Source organism: Galeopterus variegatus, unplaced genomic scaffold (assembly GCF_000696425.1).
Source record: "Galeopterus variegatus unplaced genomic scaffold, G_variegatus-3.0.2 Scaffold318, whole genome shotgun sequence".
In the NCBI taxonomy this organism is placed as follows: Eukaryota; Metazoa; Chordata; class Mammalia; order Dermoptera; family Cynocephalidae; genus Galeopterus; species Galeopterus variegatus.
This window is the reverse complement of record NW_007726429.1, coordinates 19,863-37,651: the sequence shown is the minus strand read 5'-3', so window position 1 is coordinate 37,651 and position 17,789 is coordinate 19,863. Positions and strand designations below refer to the sequence as shown.

At 39.1% G+C, this 17,789-nt stretch overlaps 1 protein-coding gene across 6 annotated transcripts in view; it reads left to right on the top strand.

The window, feature by feature from the left end:
* Positions 1-17,789, top strand: part of MBNL2 (muscleblind-like splicing regulator 2) — a 157,506-nt gene that overhangs the window by 128,789 nt on the left and 10,928 nt on the right. For 2 of the 6 annotated variants that reach the window (XM_008567392.1, XM_008567389.1), the window contains 2 exons: positions 418-453; positions 1,724-1,818. The exons of 2 other annotated variants lie outside the window; for them this stretch is intronic. In XM_008567392.1, coding sequence (XP_008565614.1) covers positions 418-453; positions 1,724-1,818 — 131 coding nt within the window. The remainder of the gene's footprint in view (positions 1-417; positions 454-1,723; positions 1,819-17,789) is intronic. 2 more of the 6 variants (XM_008567394.1, XM_008567391.1) reach the window with 1 other exon arrangement.

The window sequence follows — 17,789 nt, the reverse complement described above, 5'->3', positions numbered from 1 at the left end:
TTGACTCACACTATACATGACCTTGGAGGAGTTACTGTGCCTCAGATTTTTCATCTGTAAAATACCCTCTTCCTACCTTGGAGGATTAACTTGATAATGTCTGTAAAATACTTTGAGGTCTTAGAGGAAGGACACTATGGCATTATCACATGTCATTCTTAATAGAATCATGTGGATGAATATGAATAGGAAGTGTGAAAAGTAGTCTAAGGAATGAGCTTGGAATAAAATTGGCTTGAAATAAGCCACATATATTTGTGTCTGTACTGACAATGTGAATGGCCATGAAATACCGTGTTAACTAACCCTACTTATTTCTGGTTGTGTGCTTCAGTCTCACTTTGAATGTTAACTCTAAACCGCTAACCTGTTTCTTTCCTTTATTCACTTTTTCCACCCACCATTGCATGACATCAGGGTCAGTTTTGTGCATGACACCCGCTACCAGTATTGGTAGGTTTCAACCTTTTTTGTCTTTTATACGATGTACAATACCTTCACTTGTTTGAAATTTATTTCAGAGATGGTAGAAATGCTTTAGGAAATAGTAGATCTGAAGGCTTATTTGGCTTTAGAGTTAACATATAGGTTTTTAAAAATGTACTTGTATGTTTAAGAAAATGATTATTTTCATGTGACCTCTTGTGCTAGAACAATCACTACAGAAACATAAAACCACAAGTACGAATCTGCTTTTTAATAATTTGTGTTTTGTTTCTCTTTATAGTTTATATGGTGTAGCATTAAAAAAAGCTTACTTTACTAGAGAGGCAGGCTAATTTCATCAATGTTTTAAAGTTTCATAGTGGTGTGCCTTTATCTCCTCTTTGCTGTGTGTTAGAGTTATCAGAGTTTCCCAGAAATATTTATTTTTAAAAAACTATAAATGGATGTATTTTGAAATCAAATGTCTGAGCCGCCTTGCTTGGCAATCTTTTTTAATTTTAAGCATTGATTTATTTGTGATGATTTTTTTGTACTTCAGCATTCCCTTAGATGTTAAATTTTAGTAGTACATAGTTATCCTCACACATTTTAATGCCTTGGTACAAAAGTCTGTCTTTAGGACATATGGATTAGTTCCACTTAGAGTCAAGAAAAATAAACACTGGCAAAATCTGTCTGGCTATTTCACAGTAACTGTGTTAGAATTTACATCAAGGCCATGATTTTTGCTCCACTGCTTATTAATCCAAATAAAACACAATCTACAGCAATTCCAGTTCATATAAGCAATCCCAAATTGGAAAAAAAAAAATCAATTTAACCACGATTAATTCCAAAGAACATCCTATCCCAAATTAGACCTACACATTGAGCCTTTGATGTTTTAGAATTCATGATTAAAAATGGATATCATATATTCTTACTTCCTTGGACATTACCTTTCACATTTTTAGAAACAACCATTATTACATACACTATAGATCCATTGTTAGAAATAAAAATGTTTATAAATACATCAACCAAAGTAATCTGCTTTGGCCTTTCTGGGAATCACTGATTATGTTTTAAAACTTCCTTTAATTGTACTTGTAATAAGCTATTTTCCCTTTTTTATTTCTCTCCCATGCTTCCTTGCTTTGCATTGTGATTGCATGCCATCTGCTGGTTTAACCCATGATGGCTTGCTGCTCTGATATTCACCATGCCAAAATACCACTTCTATTACCATAATGCTACACCCTCCTGTTCATTGCTCCCATGGTTCCCCTCCTGAAAGTACCCATGATGCACAGCGCTACGTCCGCCACTGTCTCTGCAGCAACAACTCCTGCAACAAGTGTCCCCTTCGCAGCAACAGCCACAGCCAATCAGGTTTGCTCCTTTTAAAGCTTTCTTTCACAAATCCCAAACTCTAAATGAGTGCTGATATTAAAAAAAAAAATTCTCAGTGAGAATTTTTTTTTCATGTTTATCCATCAAATTTTATTTTTTTAATTAGTTTATAGCAAGCATTTATGGACAGGTTGCACTTATTTAGAGTTAACATTTACTGCAAATAATGATGTAGCTATGTTTTGTGTTGCACTGTTTGTTTTCGTACCTAATATTGTGTAATTAACCTGACAGGCTTAAATTCCTTTTAGTACAGCATTACCTATCCAGTGGTTTGTGAATTACCACATAAAACCTGTAGAAGCGCACCCATGGGTGCTTCAAAACTGGCTCTATTTGAATTTGGTTCATTCAGACCCTATCACCTGTTGTGAAGAAAAAAGATTCTCCTCTTGGAAAGTCTCCGCTTTTTCCCAAGTGTCAAATTTGAGGTCTGAATAATTCTTATTGACATTTGACCTTGGTCATAGGAGCTGGTTCTCACTTTACAATCTGTTGATACTGAAGTAAGAGCCAAACCATACGGGAAGAAGAGTAATGGGCCACTGGGTTCACAAAGGCTGGATATAACTGATTAGGAATGTTTAACTCTGTTGGTTTAATGCATGTGCAAATAAGGCCATGGATGTTATTTCTTAGTGACAGCCAGTGGGCTATTCCCTACTCTGTGGTCACAGCTGACCTTATCCCTGACCCTAGCCACCTGCCCTACAAACATGTGCTCCTGGTCACAAGGAGGCGAGTGAGAGGATGAGTGAGCACAAACTCTCACCTTGCCTAGAAAAGCACCTTTTCACGCATGCCCTCCCTCCATAGAACAAGTTTAGTTTTGTGTTTTTGTTTTTAATAAAATCACCTGCACTAATAAAAGATAAGAAGAGTTATAGGAGTAGGCTTGAGGGAAGGGCCTAGCTCATAGGAGAAATTGGGGGAAATGGTGTCAGGACATACATGGCAGATTCCAAACTGCATTGTGCAGGCAGGAAGGGCTGATTCACGCTTCTTTCCACATTCAAGTGCATACATGGCTCCAGTGCTGTAGGTTTCATCACTAAAAAGAGAGGTGCATGTGCACCGGAATGCAGGAATAAAAGTTAAATCGCATTACAATTCCTGCTGTGCCCTCCGCGTTATGATAGAGCGGTAGAGAGTGAGGCCAAGGCCAGATGGGCAACAGAAAGGCAGATAGAAAATGTGACCGTTCTTCAGCTCATCACTCCCCTCCTCTAAAATGCCAGCCTCTCCTCCGAAGAAAGCCAACTCAGCTTGCAAACAAACAACAGCAGATGTTACGTTCCTTAGCTGGGGAGACTGAAAAACAAACGATGGGATGGGAGGAGGGAGAGAAACTTGGTATCTTTCCCTTACTGGGTTTGAAGCGCATCTTCTCACTGGCTCATTCTTAAAAGGGAACCTGAATACCTGGTCCTTTTAAGTCTAAGTCCTGCCTGTTGAACCACGTTTATGTGATTTTTGGCCCAATTTTTGTTACAAAGTCCCTTCACAAAAAAGCAAGTTTGAAGTATAATATAGTAGTACTTGTTACGGAGAAATTTTACCCATACCGTATGGTAAGTTGAGCATTTCTGACACTTAGAGATCTTTTCTAAGAACGGAAAGAAAGCCGAGATAAAGAAATCGTTTGGAGTTTCAGGATAAATTCCTTTATATTTGATAAATATTTGACCATGTGTCATGTATATTTTTCCAGCCTGGTGATTCTTGTTTGGTAGAAAAAAAGTTGAGAGACTGCACACGTATGTGTAGGTTTGTGTATGCTGCTAAGGAGGCAGGGGCAGGAAGCGTGGTATATTCAGAAGCTAAAATATATCTCTTTAAAGGAGGGTGTGATTGGTAAAGGAACTAACAAGCTTAACTTCAGTCTAATCCAAAGAAATGTAATTAAGTAGCTTCCAGAATCCTAGATTCTGTGTTTTACAGTTTATCATATACACCAGTTGCTGCTGGATTGTACATAAATGATAAGGAAGAGAAATCCTACTGTAGTAGCTCTTGATGAAGCTCTGCTTGCACATGAAAACCAGAAAAAAATAAATAATAGTAAATATAAATTTTCAAATATGATATTCTTTATGTATTTTCAATAAGTTTCAAAGAGTAAAGCTCTACAAAAGAACTTGGAAATTCTTTTAGCACCCAGAAATAGGAAATGCAGAGATTGTTAATGACTGAAATGACAATTATCATCTTGTTTTCACCCTTTAAACTCAAATCAAATCATATCCATGTGAATTATGTAAGTCACTGAAACATAATCAATCTCCAGTTTCCTAATTTCTGAAAGGAAGACTAGAACTAGGTGATCCTGAAGTCCCTTCCAGAGCTCTGATTTTCAGTGAACCCGCGGTTCCATGACTATTATGCCGGTGCCAAAGCATGAGATTGTAAAGCTAAACACAATGGAGTGGAAAAAGGAGCGAACAATTCCAGAGTTCAGAGAACGATAAGCATCCTGTCTTCTTCTCCGTCATTGAGTGATCTGTTATTAATACAAAATGCAGTAGGGTTTTGACAGGTTTTTGGTTAATTTAATCAATTCAGGCTGTCAGCTCAAATATTTCAAATCTCATAGGTATTTGTAATTAGACTCAAGTCATTCGTAGAATAAGAAGGATAGACTAAAACATCCCATGAGTTTCTCCAGTCCAGTGATCTTTACGTGCTACCCCATGGTGAGCCCAGCTGAGCAAGCAGCAAATCTATAAATTCTGTACTTAGGATGAATCAAGTGAAAATTCTAACTGAAAATTCTAACCACCAGTGAAAATTCTAACTGAACTCAGACTGGTAGTTTGAAATTAAATAAAGACAAAATCCAAACACATTTGAGAAATATAAAAATTTTTTTGGTTATCTCTGGAGTAAATATGTAATCAAAAATACAATAAACACATTTTCTAAGAACTATTTCCCATTTCAGTTAAGGTCTTTGGGCTTTAATATACAAGTTATATCTAAAAATGATAATATTATTATTATTACAAACCAATTATTATGTAACAAGTATGATTCTAAATGGTCTCTCTCCCATATAATACATGACATATTATATATGAGACCATTTAGAATCATACTTGTTACATAATAACTGGTTTGTAATATAATATATGACATATTACATTATATATTATATCATACGTTATATTCTATTATATATTATGTGAGAGAGGATAGTTATAAATATCAATACTCATTTAACCTTATAATTTTATGAGATATGTACAATGATTATCATTCCCATTTAGCAGATGGAAAAAATGAAACAATAGTTAACTACCTCAGCCAAAGTCACACAGCTAAAAAAAGATCATTTTTTTTTTTTTTTTTTTTGTCTTTTGTCTTTTTCCGTGTCCGGCAACGGATCGCAACCCTCAGTGTTGCCCCCGTACCGGACCGGGGACCAGCAACGGGATTGCAACCCTCGGTGTTGCTCCCGCGCCTCGCTCAGCCAGTGAGCGGGAACCGGTCTGTATGTGGGATCCGAACCCTCGGGCGGGAGCACCGCCACACTTCCCAAGCGGCGCACTTATCCAGTGCGCCACCGGGCCGGCCCAAAAAATGATCTTGCTGAAGTTTAAACACAGGCAGTCTGACTCCATAAGACTTGCTCTTAATCACCATGGTACACTGCCTCTCTCCATAGTTATAACTACACAAAAATCACTTCTGAACTATCTTTCGAGTGAAACCCGATAGCAACAAACTCTATTGCTATAGGGGAAAATGAAGGCAGCTTGCTGATGCAGCTCAAACTAAGGTGAATCCTAAACTGGGGAGATGAACTGAATTTGAGCATAGCTTCAAACTAGTTATATAAAATAGCCAGATTTTGTTTTGAAACCATATAGCTGACCTCATTGATTCTATGTGATATTATAACCAGTGAAAATTATCAATAATTCCTATACAACTAAGATAACCTAAGAAAAAATTAGTCATTAATTTTAGTGAAGCAGGTTCATGGGCATCTTTAGTAATAGACTTTACTCATATCTCTACTAATCATCTCACAAATAACTTGGTAACAAGGAAAATCAGAAAAGAAAATGATGGTAACATGTAAATTAGTCAATTTCAGCCCAGTAACTAAGGACCAGAATGTGTAAATCCGTAGGTGCCTATATTGAAACAAATTTAATCTTAGAATGTACATTAAAATAGGTAGATGTAGGGGCCGGCCCAGTGGCGCACTGCTACAGTGCGCCGCTTGGGAGTGCGGCGGCGCTCCCGCCGAGGGTTCGGATCCCACATACAGACCGGCCACTCACTGGTTGAGCGAGGTGCAGGGCAACACCGAGGGTTGCGATCCCGTTGCCGGTCCCAGTCCGGTACGGGCGCGACACTGAGGGTTGCAATCTGTTGCCGGTCACGAAAAAAGACAAAAAAAGAAAAAAAAAAATAGGTAGATGTAAACAGCTTAGTATATGGATTACTTAGTTTTTTTCATATTATAAAAAATTTTATCTAATTAAAAGAGAGTACAGATTTATGGGCCGAGCCAGTGGCGCACTCGGGAGAGTGCGGCGCTGGGAGTGCAGCAGCGCTCCCGCCGCGGGTTCGGATCCTATATGGGGATGACCGGTGCGCTCACAGCGCTCACTGGCTGAGCGTGGTGAGGCCGGTCTCAAAAAGGACAAAAAAAAAAAAAAAATTAAACTAAAACACCATTTTTGGGCCGGCCCAGTGGCGCACTGTATAAGTGCGCCACTTGGGAAGCGCGGCGGCGCTCCCGCTCGAGGGTTCGGATCCCACATACAGACCGGTTCCCGCTCACTGGCTGAGCGAGGCGCGGGGGCAACACCGAGGGTTGCAATCCCGTTGCTGGTCCCCGGTCCGGTACGGGGGCAACACTGAGGGTTGCGATCCGTTGCCGGACACGGAAAAAGACAAAAAGACAAAAAAAAAAAAAAATTAAACTAAACCCCCATTTTTGGGCCGGCCCAGTGGCGCACTGTATAAGTGCGCCACTTGGGAAGCGCGGCGGCGCTCCCGCTCGAGGGTTCGGATCCCACATACAGACCGGTTCCCGCTCACTGGCTGAGCGAGGCGCGGGGGCAACACCGAGGGTTGCAATCCCGTTGCTGGTCCCCGGTCCGGTACGGGGGCAACACTGAGGGTTGCGATCCGTTGCCGGACACGGAAAAAGACAAAAAGACAAAAAAAAAAAAAGAGAGTACAGATTTAAATTCCTGTAATTTGAATTATTATAGTACTCTGTGCTGTAATTGCTTTAGTATTTTTATTTCAAATTTCCATTCTGTTTCAAAGCTGGAGAAAATAATTTCCAAATAAATATATTTTGAGTCTTTGTTTCTTCATTTATGTACAGAGATTATTCAGCTTACCTTATAACATCCTGAAAGGCCCAATTAAACTACAATTTATACTCTGAATCTTTCCCTGATGCCCCTTCCCCCTCTTCAGCTAGAAGTACTTTTTCTATCCTCTGAATTCTACAAGGACATTGCCTGCACATCATTAGATAGGAAGAAAGATAAGCACAAGTGTTTGAAGAAAGGTGGGGTGATATAAAGTTTAGCTGGAGAAAAACTAGCATTTGATTGATCAGAACATCAGTTTGCAGGAGCGGCTACTGCATTGACTCCAATTGTGCAGGACCTTAATGCCAAGTTAAAGGGCTCAGCTCTTATTTGGCCACTGTAAGGTTTTCAAGCAGGAGAGTGATGGAAACAGAACTCTAGGAAGAGTGAGCAGATGGGTTCGAGGCGGGAGAGTCTGCAGATACCATTAAGAGGTTTTAACAAGAGCCTAAACTGGGACAGTGGCAGCTGGCAAGTGTCCAACTTTGTCTTGCCATTGCCCATTACAGAGGGAGTAGTGTTACTTTTAGCCAAAGAGAAACATAAAAACAATTTCACACTATAGCAAAACCTGTCCAAGTAAATGTCACCTGGCACAAAGAGAGATTTGGGCTGATTTTGAAGGTTAACCACAGTCCCTTCTGAGACAGCAGTTGGGTGGACTCCCTGGTCGAATACCTACAGGGTGCTCCCTCACAACATGCGGCTTCCAACTTCCTACCTAAAGGGGATCCCAAAGCTACAAAAGCTCAAAGCCCACCCCCAGGCCTCTGCTCAAAAGAAAGAGTCCCTTCAGATGTGAAGTGAATACATATTGCCCTTGTAGAGAGCATTAGAGCTCTGTGGACAGTGAGGGAGATGATTCAGCTAATTCATTCTAGTTGGTGAGTTCTTGCTAGGAAGAAAAGTTCTTACAGACTGATACCAGGAATCTTGTTATGGAGCACCCCAAGCAGGGCCTTAAAAGCCAATAAAATCAGATTATTTTTCTGACAGTATGTTAACCAACACTTAATCACATCTCCAAAAAGTGATGATTCATGTTTAAAATTATGACTTCAAGGTCTTATCACATCTTCTGAATGCTCCTCCAAAGATTAACAGAGTTGGCCTTAGGAAGAATTTATTGAAAATTAATTAAGCATCACAAAGACTGATTACGTTTTGTAAGCATGAGTATACTAATTATCCTGATTTGATCACCACATATTGTATGCTTGTATTTAATTCTGTACCCCACAAATATATATAATCGGTTAAAAAAAAAGTATAAAAAAAGAAAATTATTTGATAATATATCATACATACATAGTCCTCTCTATTTATTGGATTCTTTGGTAAGTCAGAAAATTCCATTTTACAGACATGCCTGATATAGGTTTAATGATAATCAATTTCAACAATATCTTATCAGAAAAATAAAGTAATTACATGTAAGCAGATTCACATGCCATGGTTTATCTGGCCTGCCATCAATTACAAAAGAGGGAAGAAAGCAGCTTAACATTATCACACTTTACTTATGCCTCACCCATAAATGTGAACATAACTTCAAAGCTATTTGCATATAGATTCTTGCATATATAAGTTAACCCATAATAACCAAGAAATCAAGAAAGGTAAGGTCATGTTTTACTTCATCTCTCGTTGCAGAGTTTTATAAAACATCTATTATTCAATGCCATCTGTCAGGACTATATTCAGACAAATGGAGGAGGAATTAAACATTCTTCACTATGCACCACTTGACCCATTTCAGGCCTGTGTTTGTTTCATGAGAAAATTCTTGGTTCTGCAAGGCCCCAGTGTGGGAGAAGCAGGCTCCTCTCAGATCTCTCTCCTGATATACACGCTAAAGCGCTGGCCTCTGTGTAAAGAGGATCAAAATGTGCAATGCTCCCTTCTCGCAGTTTGCTCCTTCCCGGGAACAGATTACAGAAAGCAGCTGGGCCCCAAGTATGCTGTTTTCAAAAAAAGCAGAGACAGCAACTGTCAGAATCCAGCCCTTGTAAATAGTGCTCTGGGCTGAGACCTCTCTGTCAGCATTATACTGTTAATGTTGCTTAGTCACCTCTAACTTTTTGCTTATATTCTAATTCCAAAGGGGGAATTCAGTTTGGGTAATAATCTGGTTGCTTCAAATGAGGCAGAATTGCCATATCAAATATTTTGTGGAGAAGGCAGGTGTGTGTGTGTGTGTTTATGGAGAGGGAAAGAGAAGGATTGAGGGTGAAGCCTACTGTTATCTCTTTGAGTAAAAAACAAACCTATAAGAATTATGGCATTTGCAAGATAATTGAAGTTAATGCTATTGGTTAAAGCTGCTTGGCAATTTGAGTCTAAATTGCATGTGTAATGTGGCTAGGGCATCGGAATCCAGATTTGCTACTACTATGGTAAAAAAAAAAATTTAAAGGCAAGGAGAGTTGAGGGGGTACTCTGTCTTGGGTGAACTTGGATCTGAGAGCAATATAGAGGCAGATAAATTTTTTTCTTCAAGAAATGAGAAAATAAGACAATAGACCTTTTATTTTCTTGCCTCAGAAGCAGCTGCTTTGCAGGTCTACCATGAGGCTTAATTAATAAATGTATTTGCAAATTCCCTCAGGAAAAGCTAAGTTATGTAAGTGTCGTAATCCAGTACATTTTCATTTTTCATGAATAATTTACACCTCATGGTGAGACACTTGGGTAGAATTCTTTTGTATATAGCACCTAAAGCATAATATCAGTTCCAATTTTGTGCAGCTGAAGAGAAAATGTCAAGAGTCCTTATGTGGAGCTTTCCTGCCTGTGGATCATCCTACTTATTACACCTCAAATCCCTCTTCTTTTGCATTTTGATGGAATTTGGGGAGAATCTTTCTAGACTGAGAAGTCATATTCCCAGTAGTATTTTGGCTTTTGTTGGTTGTAGTAAAATCGTGCTTTGTTTTTCTAATTTTAGGTTTTTCATTTGAGTGGAATGAATATATAGTTCATCTTATGTGTATGTTTCTTTCCAGCTCTACATTTGTGAGGAAAAAGAGACTAGCTGTAGTGCAGGAATTCAGATCCACTTTCAAGGGTTGAATGATGAGTAAGGTCTCATTGTTTACCAGAGTTGCTATGAATAGAGTAACATTTTTATTTGTAGGTATTTATCTACCCAAGTCTGCCACTGCTGCCTGCCTTCTCGCACTTGTACCTGTGTGTTTGGGGAAGCTGCCAGCCTTTCTGTTCAGGTGGATGGGGAGAAGGGACAAACCTGGCTATGGCTCCACTTACCAAATATGATGCTACCAAGTGGCAAAGACAAGTTGACACAAGGTCTGGCCCCTCAGCCTCTTCTAGCATTCCCTCTGGGCCACACTGCTGGAGGCAATGACTTCCAAGGTCAGAGCTGTCTGAGTCTGCTGATCATTTAGAGGCCACCAGTTTGGGGAGATGTTAAAGATAACCGAGGAGTTCACTGCCTCATCAGAGATGTGAAACAATCAGAGCATGTCATTAAACAAAATAGAATAGTCCAGTACACAAGTGTTGCTGTGTGGGAAGTAAGCTCTGTTGGGGGGGTCCCATCCCTAAAGTGGCTGGAGAGGTAGGTCTGAAGGATGTGTAGGAATTAAACAGATAAAGGACAGGTGTGGCTGTTCCTAACACCATGACTAGTTTGAAATTTCAGGGGGGTAGATAAGAGTGGGGAAAGGAGAAAAGAGAACTCACACTTATAAATGCACCAGCTTTACATATGGTATATCTCATTTACCGCTGGCAGGTGGGCTATACTGTCCTGCTTTTATATGTGAAAAAAAATCAAAGCTCACATTTGGCCGCAGCTCTAATAGGTAGTACACCCTGCATTTGACCTTGAGTCTAAATGATATTGAAATCAATGCTTTTTCCCTTCGTCCCAAGAGCATGGTTTAGATAGGAATTTCAGAATCAGTCCCAGACTTTTACCTTATGATAGAGTCAGATAAAGCAGTTCATGAGTACATCCAATCTAAAGAAGGGGGCAGTGTGTGAGCTAAACGACTTGCTTTAGGCCACACTGCCCGAGAGTGGGAGACGCCAGGGAGCAGGAAGAGGATGGAGGGAGGAAATCCTAGAAAATGCAGTTGAGTAGGTAAGGAGGGGTTAGGTTAAGGAGGACAGGATGAGAACAGGACCGGAAATGCTAAATGGGAAGCTTGGGAATGCGAATCTACTGAAAGTGAGTGGGTAGGTACAAGCTGGGATAGCTAGCCTGAGTGCAAGGTCACCGGGGAGGAGTCTGCTTCATCCATGAAGGGATGAGATCAGGATAGAGAGAAAAGAGGAAATCCGAGGAAAACAATATGAGTAATTCAGAACCAGGAGAATTCAGAGAGGCTTCACGATCCTTTGCTTCATTCTCCAGCTTCTACAGTATCTGTGGATTTCAGTACCTTCCTCCTCCTGCCATATAACCCTCCTCTGAGACATCTCTCCCACTGGCTTTCATAAAAAAGCATGTCTACGTACATCTTCACCTTGCGAAGTGATTGAATACCAATCACAAGTTTGTTGACTGGTATTCTCTCACATTGGTTTGTGACCAACTACAGCAATTCCAGCATTTAGAATTTATCATCCTTTGACATCCAGTATAATATTCTGGAGCTTTCAGTCTGTTTTATTTTCAGTGATCAAATTATATTATTCTTATCATGTCTCCCTTGCTCTGGAGTATTCAAAGATCTCAGAGCTTATGTCGATAAGCTTCCTGTAATTGAATACTGTCTTCACTATTCACCACAGTGCATTTCTGGAAGCAGCATCATTAAGCGGATGGTTGTAAAATGTCACCTGTTTTCCCCTAGTCACAAGCACATCAGTCATGGTGGGTCTGACCCAAGACCAGCATCAGTTAAATCAGAGATATGAAAGGCAGTAAGTCATAAGACCAAATTTACCACAATCATGCCAGACCTCCACAATAACAAAGGAAAGAGAAATTATGATGTGAGTTATATTATAAACTGGAATAGGAAGCCATATCAGAGAGGTGGCTTACCCAAGTCACATAAATAGCAAGAGAACCAGATCTAGAACCTGATGATCTGTGTCCTGCCTAGGAGCAAAGTTTTTTTCCCTTTTATCCCACTACCTTCCTGAGAAAGTGCTTTAAATGATCATGGAAGGAGCCCAAAGGGACTGCAGAGCATACAGTCAGCACAAACATAACTCAAGCAGCTACCCTGCACGAAGCACTTACCAGGTGCCTGACACTGTGCTCAGCCTTTCAGATGAATCATCTCACTGAAACCCAAAATGGCCCTGCGAGGGACTACTATTATCCCCACTATACAGGTGAGGAAACTGCAGTCTAGAGGAACTTGCCCAAGATCATACTATTGAGTGGTAAAACCAGTTTTAGAACTTTCCCTGAACTCCTAACCTTCCATCTTACAGTGGGGAGAAGGCCCTAGAGTAGTTAAATGACTTACTCAAGGTTACATGAGGGATTAGAAACTCAGTCTCATATAACATCATGCTTAGTCCTCTTCTCCATCAAACCACAATTCAGCGGGAATATACTAGCTCTACAGTTTTTTGAGCAGACACTGACTTTGCTTTAGAAACATTTGGGGGAATCAGAAAGATACCCAGAGAAATTAAACTTGATTCCCTCTTTTCCTCCAATCATTTTTTTTCCAGTAAGTTTCCTAACTGTTCCATTAGTCATTCTTTCAATATTTGTCATTTTTATGCTGAAATATGTGAAAGGGCCAGAGAAGCACTTTAGTCATGAGGATTCAGGAATGGCTTGAATCGATTCCTATTGTTTGTAATCTTTTCTTTGCCTTTCTCTGACTCCTGCAACATTAAGGATGGCCTTGAATCAGAAAATAAGTTAAAATAGAGAAATCTAAGAAGTACGTAAAAAATGAGAAGAAAAATTCCATTGTATTCCTTTGCCTTGGACAAAGGTGTTTAAGAGTTGGTTGGGTTTGGGTTTGTTTGTTTAACGTGAACTAGCAAGTCCCTGCCTTCTTTCTGTTGCTTATGTTGGACCTATGTGAGAGGAGGAGAATAAAGGCTTGAAAATTGAAGGGCAGATGTGTATTAGACAAGACCAGGTGTACGAAAGTGTCTATAAATATTCATTTAAGCACGGTTATCTAAGAATTATTAATAAATACTAATACCTTGTAAAAATATTCACATTTTGTGGCTTTGACTAGGAAATTAAAATAACTGAAATATTACCATATAATATTAGTAGTATTTATTATGTGCTTAATACCACCAGGCACACTTGTCAAATACTTTATGTAATCCTCACAACAACCCTATGAGTTCAGAACAATTTTTAATTACCCTTATAGAAATGAGTAGTACTAAGAATAAATGATGTTGCGTAACTTACCATAGTAACACTCCTATTAAGCCCAGAAACTGGGTTTGAACCAGGTCTTACTTTAAAGAATGGGAGTCCTGCCCTCTCAGGGACACTGATCATCATGCACTGATGGCTGTCAATACTTTTGTAATAGAAGATTTTGGTTCAAAAAATGATTAATATGAATGGACAGTCAAGACTTTAATGAAAAATCAGAGAAATTCAGTCCATATAGTCATCAGCGACAGGCCAGGATATACATACACAGAAAGAGAAATAAGTGCATTTGATATTTTAAAAAATCTTAATCTCATTAAAACCAAGTTTATATCCAACATATGGAGTACCATACAGATAATATAATATTTAAATGTGCAGTAGTATTATTTGAATGCCCATTTAAACAGAAGCCAAAACCAAATTTTATTTAGGATTATGAATCCTGAAATCATAGCCTAAGGGAAGGGAACCAACATTTATCAAAAATCACTATTACATATCAGACAGTTATTTCATTTAATACTCAACATAACTGTGAACTGTCTTATCTATTTTCTAGGTGAGAACAAATCTTACAGAATAATTTGCCTAAGATTCAAGTAGGTAGGAAATGGGACAGGTTTAGATTGCAGGTCCGCCTGTCTGCAAATCCTGTTCTCTTGCACTCCACCTTATTTGAATTAGACTGGAACTTGTGGCCACTGCAGCACTGAGATGAACCTCTTTGTGTGGCTCCCCTTAGAAAGCAAGCCGAGGATTTTAATGATGATTCGAGTGCACAAAAAGAAAGAGCCAGGGCTCCCACTTGGAAGCCAAAAACAGGAAGGATGAATGGAAAGGTGGGAGGAAGGGAGAGAAAGGAGGGATTAAGGATTGGCAAGAAATGGGAATGGGGATTTACTGTTCAACAAGTACAGAGTTTCAGTTTGAAATGATGAAAAGTTCTGGAGAAAGGTTGCAAATAAATGCAATTAATGCCACTGAACTGTATATTTAAAGTGGTTAAAATGGTAAATATTATGCTATGCCAATTTTACTACAGTTTTTTTAAATGGACAAACAATCTGAATGGGCATTTCTCCGAAGAAGAAGAGATTAAGGATGGGCAAGAAAGATGTCTAATTGCACCTAGGTGTTTGTTTTATCAAATCTTACAGTATTAAATTATTCTTTTCACATGGAAAATTTTATTGTTGCCATGCTTTCCTTTAAGGGTTCTGTTTTCACCAGTCATGTAACTGAGTGCACATGGGAGTTCTTCCTCAGTGAACGTCGTCCATTGGCAGCAGGGTCTATTCTGAGATGCCCTAACAAAAGCTCGGTGTTTACTCGGTGGCAAAGTATCTTCATACCTTTTCTCAACAAATGTATATTCAGAGGCCCCCATGTGCCATGTACCATTCAGCGTTCTGGGATTACCGCAGTGAATAAATAGTCCATGTTCCAAGGGTCTTACCGTGGGGGGCAGGCAACAAAGATGCAAATAATTATAGTCAAAGCAATTACCACAAGATAAGGATCGTAGTAAGTAGTAAGTTGCGATGCTGACATAATGGGCCTAACAACTGAGCTTTGACAGGGCACAGTCAGTAATAAAGAGATAAAAGAGAACGTGGGAGCTCTCCTCCTCCATATATTTTCCTCCTTTGGCTTCCATTTTGCCATCTATTATACCAGCATATTTTGGCACTTCCTAGGGAGTCATTGGGCAGCACTGATGGAAACCTGGCTTCATGACCCACCACAGTGCAGATGTGCCAGTGTTATACAAGCAGAGTAAGAAATGGGCTCAGAAAGTTCACAAATTTGGTTGGTGGCACAGACAAGCCTGCTAAATCCCACTCCAGGACTCTTTGATTTTTTTCCTTTGCACCCTGATTTTACAAAAGCACAATTGAGTGCTTTTGTTAACACTTCTCTCTCTCTCACTGTCTCTGAAATACACACACACACACACACACACACTCTCTCTCTCTCTCTCTCTCTCTTCTCTCTCTCTTAGAGCCAAAGAACTAAAAAGGAAAAAAAAAAAACTTATTTTGCTGAAAACTTTGTTAGATGGCAGCATCATCCCCTCAATTTGAGAAATGTTCAAGGTGACTACAATACACAAAAACGTACTCTGTGTCCAGTTCATAATGTTAATCTCAACGTGCCTTTTATTGAATTTTAGCATTTGGTTGCTTTTCTGCCTTTAGTGTCTTAAAAGCTAATTCTTAGCAGGCTAAATTATATATTCTGCTCCACTGGTAAAATGGATACTGCGGCCAAAATGTGCCTAGGATTCTAAGTCTAACATAATGGTAGTGGATACAAAAGCAGGGCATTGAGCAAGATTGGGGACTTCATGTTAAATCCAACAGGATCTTGTACCTGTCATTTTTTTTCTTGACCTGAAACTCCAACCTATTACTGTGACCAAAATTCCATTTTGAAAAAAAACTCATATTGTATAAATGAATGTTTTTGAAATTTCTTTTCAGGCTGCATAAACTGATTTTTGAAAATTTTGCTGTTGCTTTAATTTTTTCTTGGACGTTTTGTGAATTTGCACATCTATTAATGTTTTTTATTTATTTTTTATTCCTGAGTTTCCAGTTCATGTCTTTTAAAATATTTAAGACATCTTTATGTCAAAAATAACTCAGCAGAAATAGATACCAATTTACACAACAAAGTAGGTCTTAATATTGTGTTACATAAACATAAGTAGGTTTTTAAAGGTATAAATAAGGTTTTTGTAGATTTTATGTTCATGTCCAGAGGTCACCTTCCATGAAACAACCTGAGATGAGGGTAGCCTATTAAATCTCAGCCTCGCTTCCAACACATCTCAGTGTAAATATTATAAATATTTTAGAATATTTTTTAAATAATATACATTTAAGAAAATATTAATAATATACATTTATTGGCACAAATAGTATACATTGTTTCTTGATATAGTAGAGTAATTTAGCCTTCTTTAATATACAGACAGTCCCTAATTTTAAAAATGTTTGTTCACATTTCCTTTGTCACAAATTTTCCTATAGAGACAGAGATGGACTGGGTGGTTAAAATTGACCTACCATAGTTTATTTAACTAATGACACTGTTCATGAATAATACTATGCTAACAGCATGGTGTCAGCCAAATACCATCCATGTTCACGGATGTTTCTGTATCTCTGGGATTCAAGAAATATGTCAAAAGCATATGCCTAACCCAAACCCTAGACAGCCACGTGACAGATAATCCTTTCACCTCCTCCACTGCTAGAGGTAGAGGAATTATAATCCATGGTGAGTGCACTACTGGAATGTTAGTTGGGGAAGGTTTGTAGAGTAAGAATGTGAAATATGGTGCAGAATCAAGAACATCAGGTGAGGGACGGGAAGATAAAATCCAACACCCGTTCCTGGATGGCCATCAAACCCATTCCTACCACCCTCTTTCTCATTTTCCTTGATGCTATGGTTTGATCTGCTTACTTTTTTTTTTTGTTGTTGTTTGTTTTCGCCTTCTCTGACAGCTGCTGAGTAAACATGATCTCACAGCTTCTCTTTTCCTGAATAAACACACAACACTCTTGAATATGTTCTCGTTTTTAATACTTCTATAGCACTGGGGGAAAGGACCAGGGACAAAATGTCTCCCTCTCATATCCCTTTACTTTCTTCCTCATTCATATCCTATAGGGAACAAAAATCACTCTTGGATGACATATGGATCCTTAGATAGTCTGAGGACAACTTTCCCAACTCAGCGTGAAAGGCACAGAAGCGATCCTCCAAATTCCCCCAGAGGAGTTAGAATTGAGAAAGCCTGGGGCTGAGGTGGGAAAGGGGATTCTAACCCTGAGTTGAGCACAAAGACGTCCCAATTCCTCTTGCTTCCCTTCTCCTCCATGGATGGGCCAGCCCCGCATCCTTGAAGGGCAGGTAGAAGATTCAAGGGGAGGATGGGCTTCCCAGCACCATGTGTAGGACTCGCAACAATGGAAGCAAGCCAACTCTCTGCACACAGTGTGCCTGAGGAATGGGTCTTCCGAGGGGAAACTTTTGCCTGGTGCACATAAGTCAGAGATTCCCTGTATAGTTATATCCAAAGCCTTTGTCATCTCAATCAACCACTTTACAGTTATGGATGCAATTTTTTTTAAAAGCCATCTAGTATTTCATTTGAATGGAATTTGGTAAAACATCAAGGTTTTTGGGGTTTGGTTTTTTTTTTTTTTTTTTTTTTTTTTTTGTAATAAAATACATCTGGTGTAAAAACC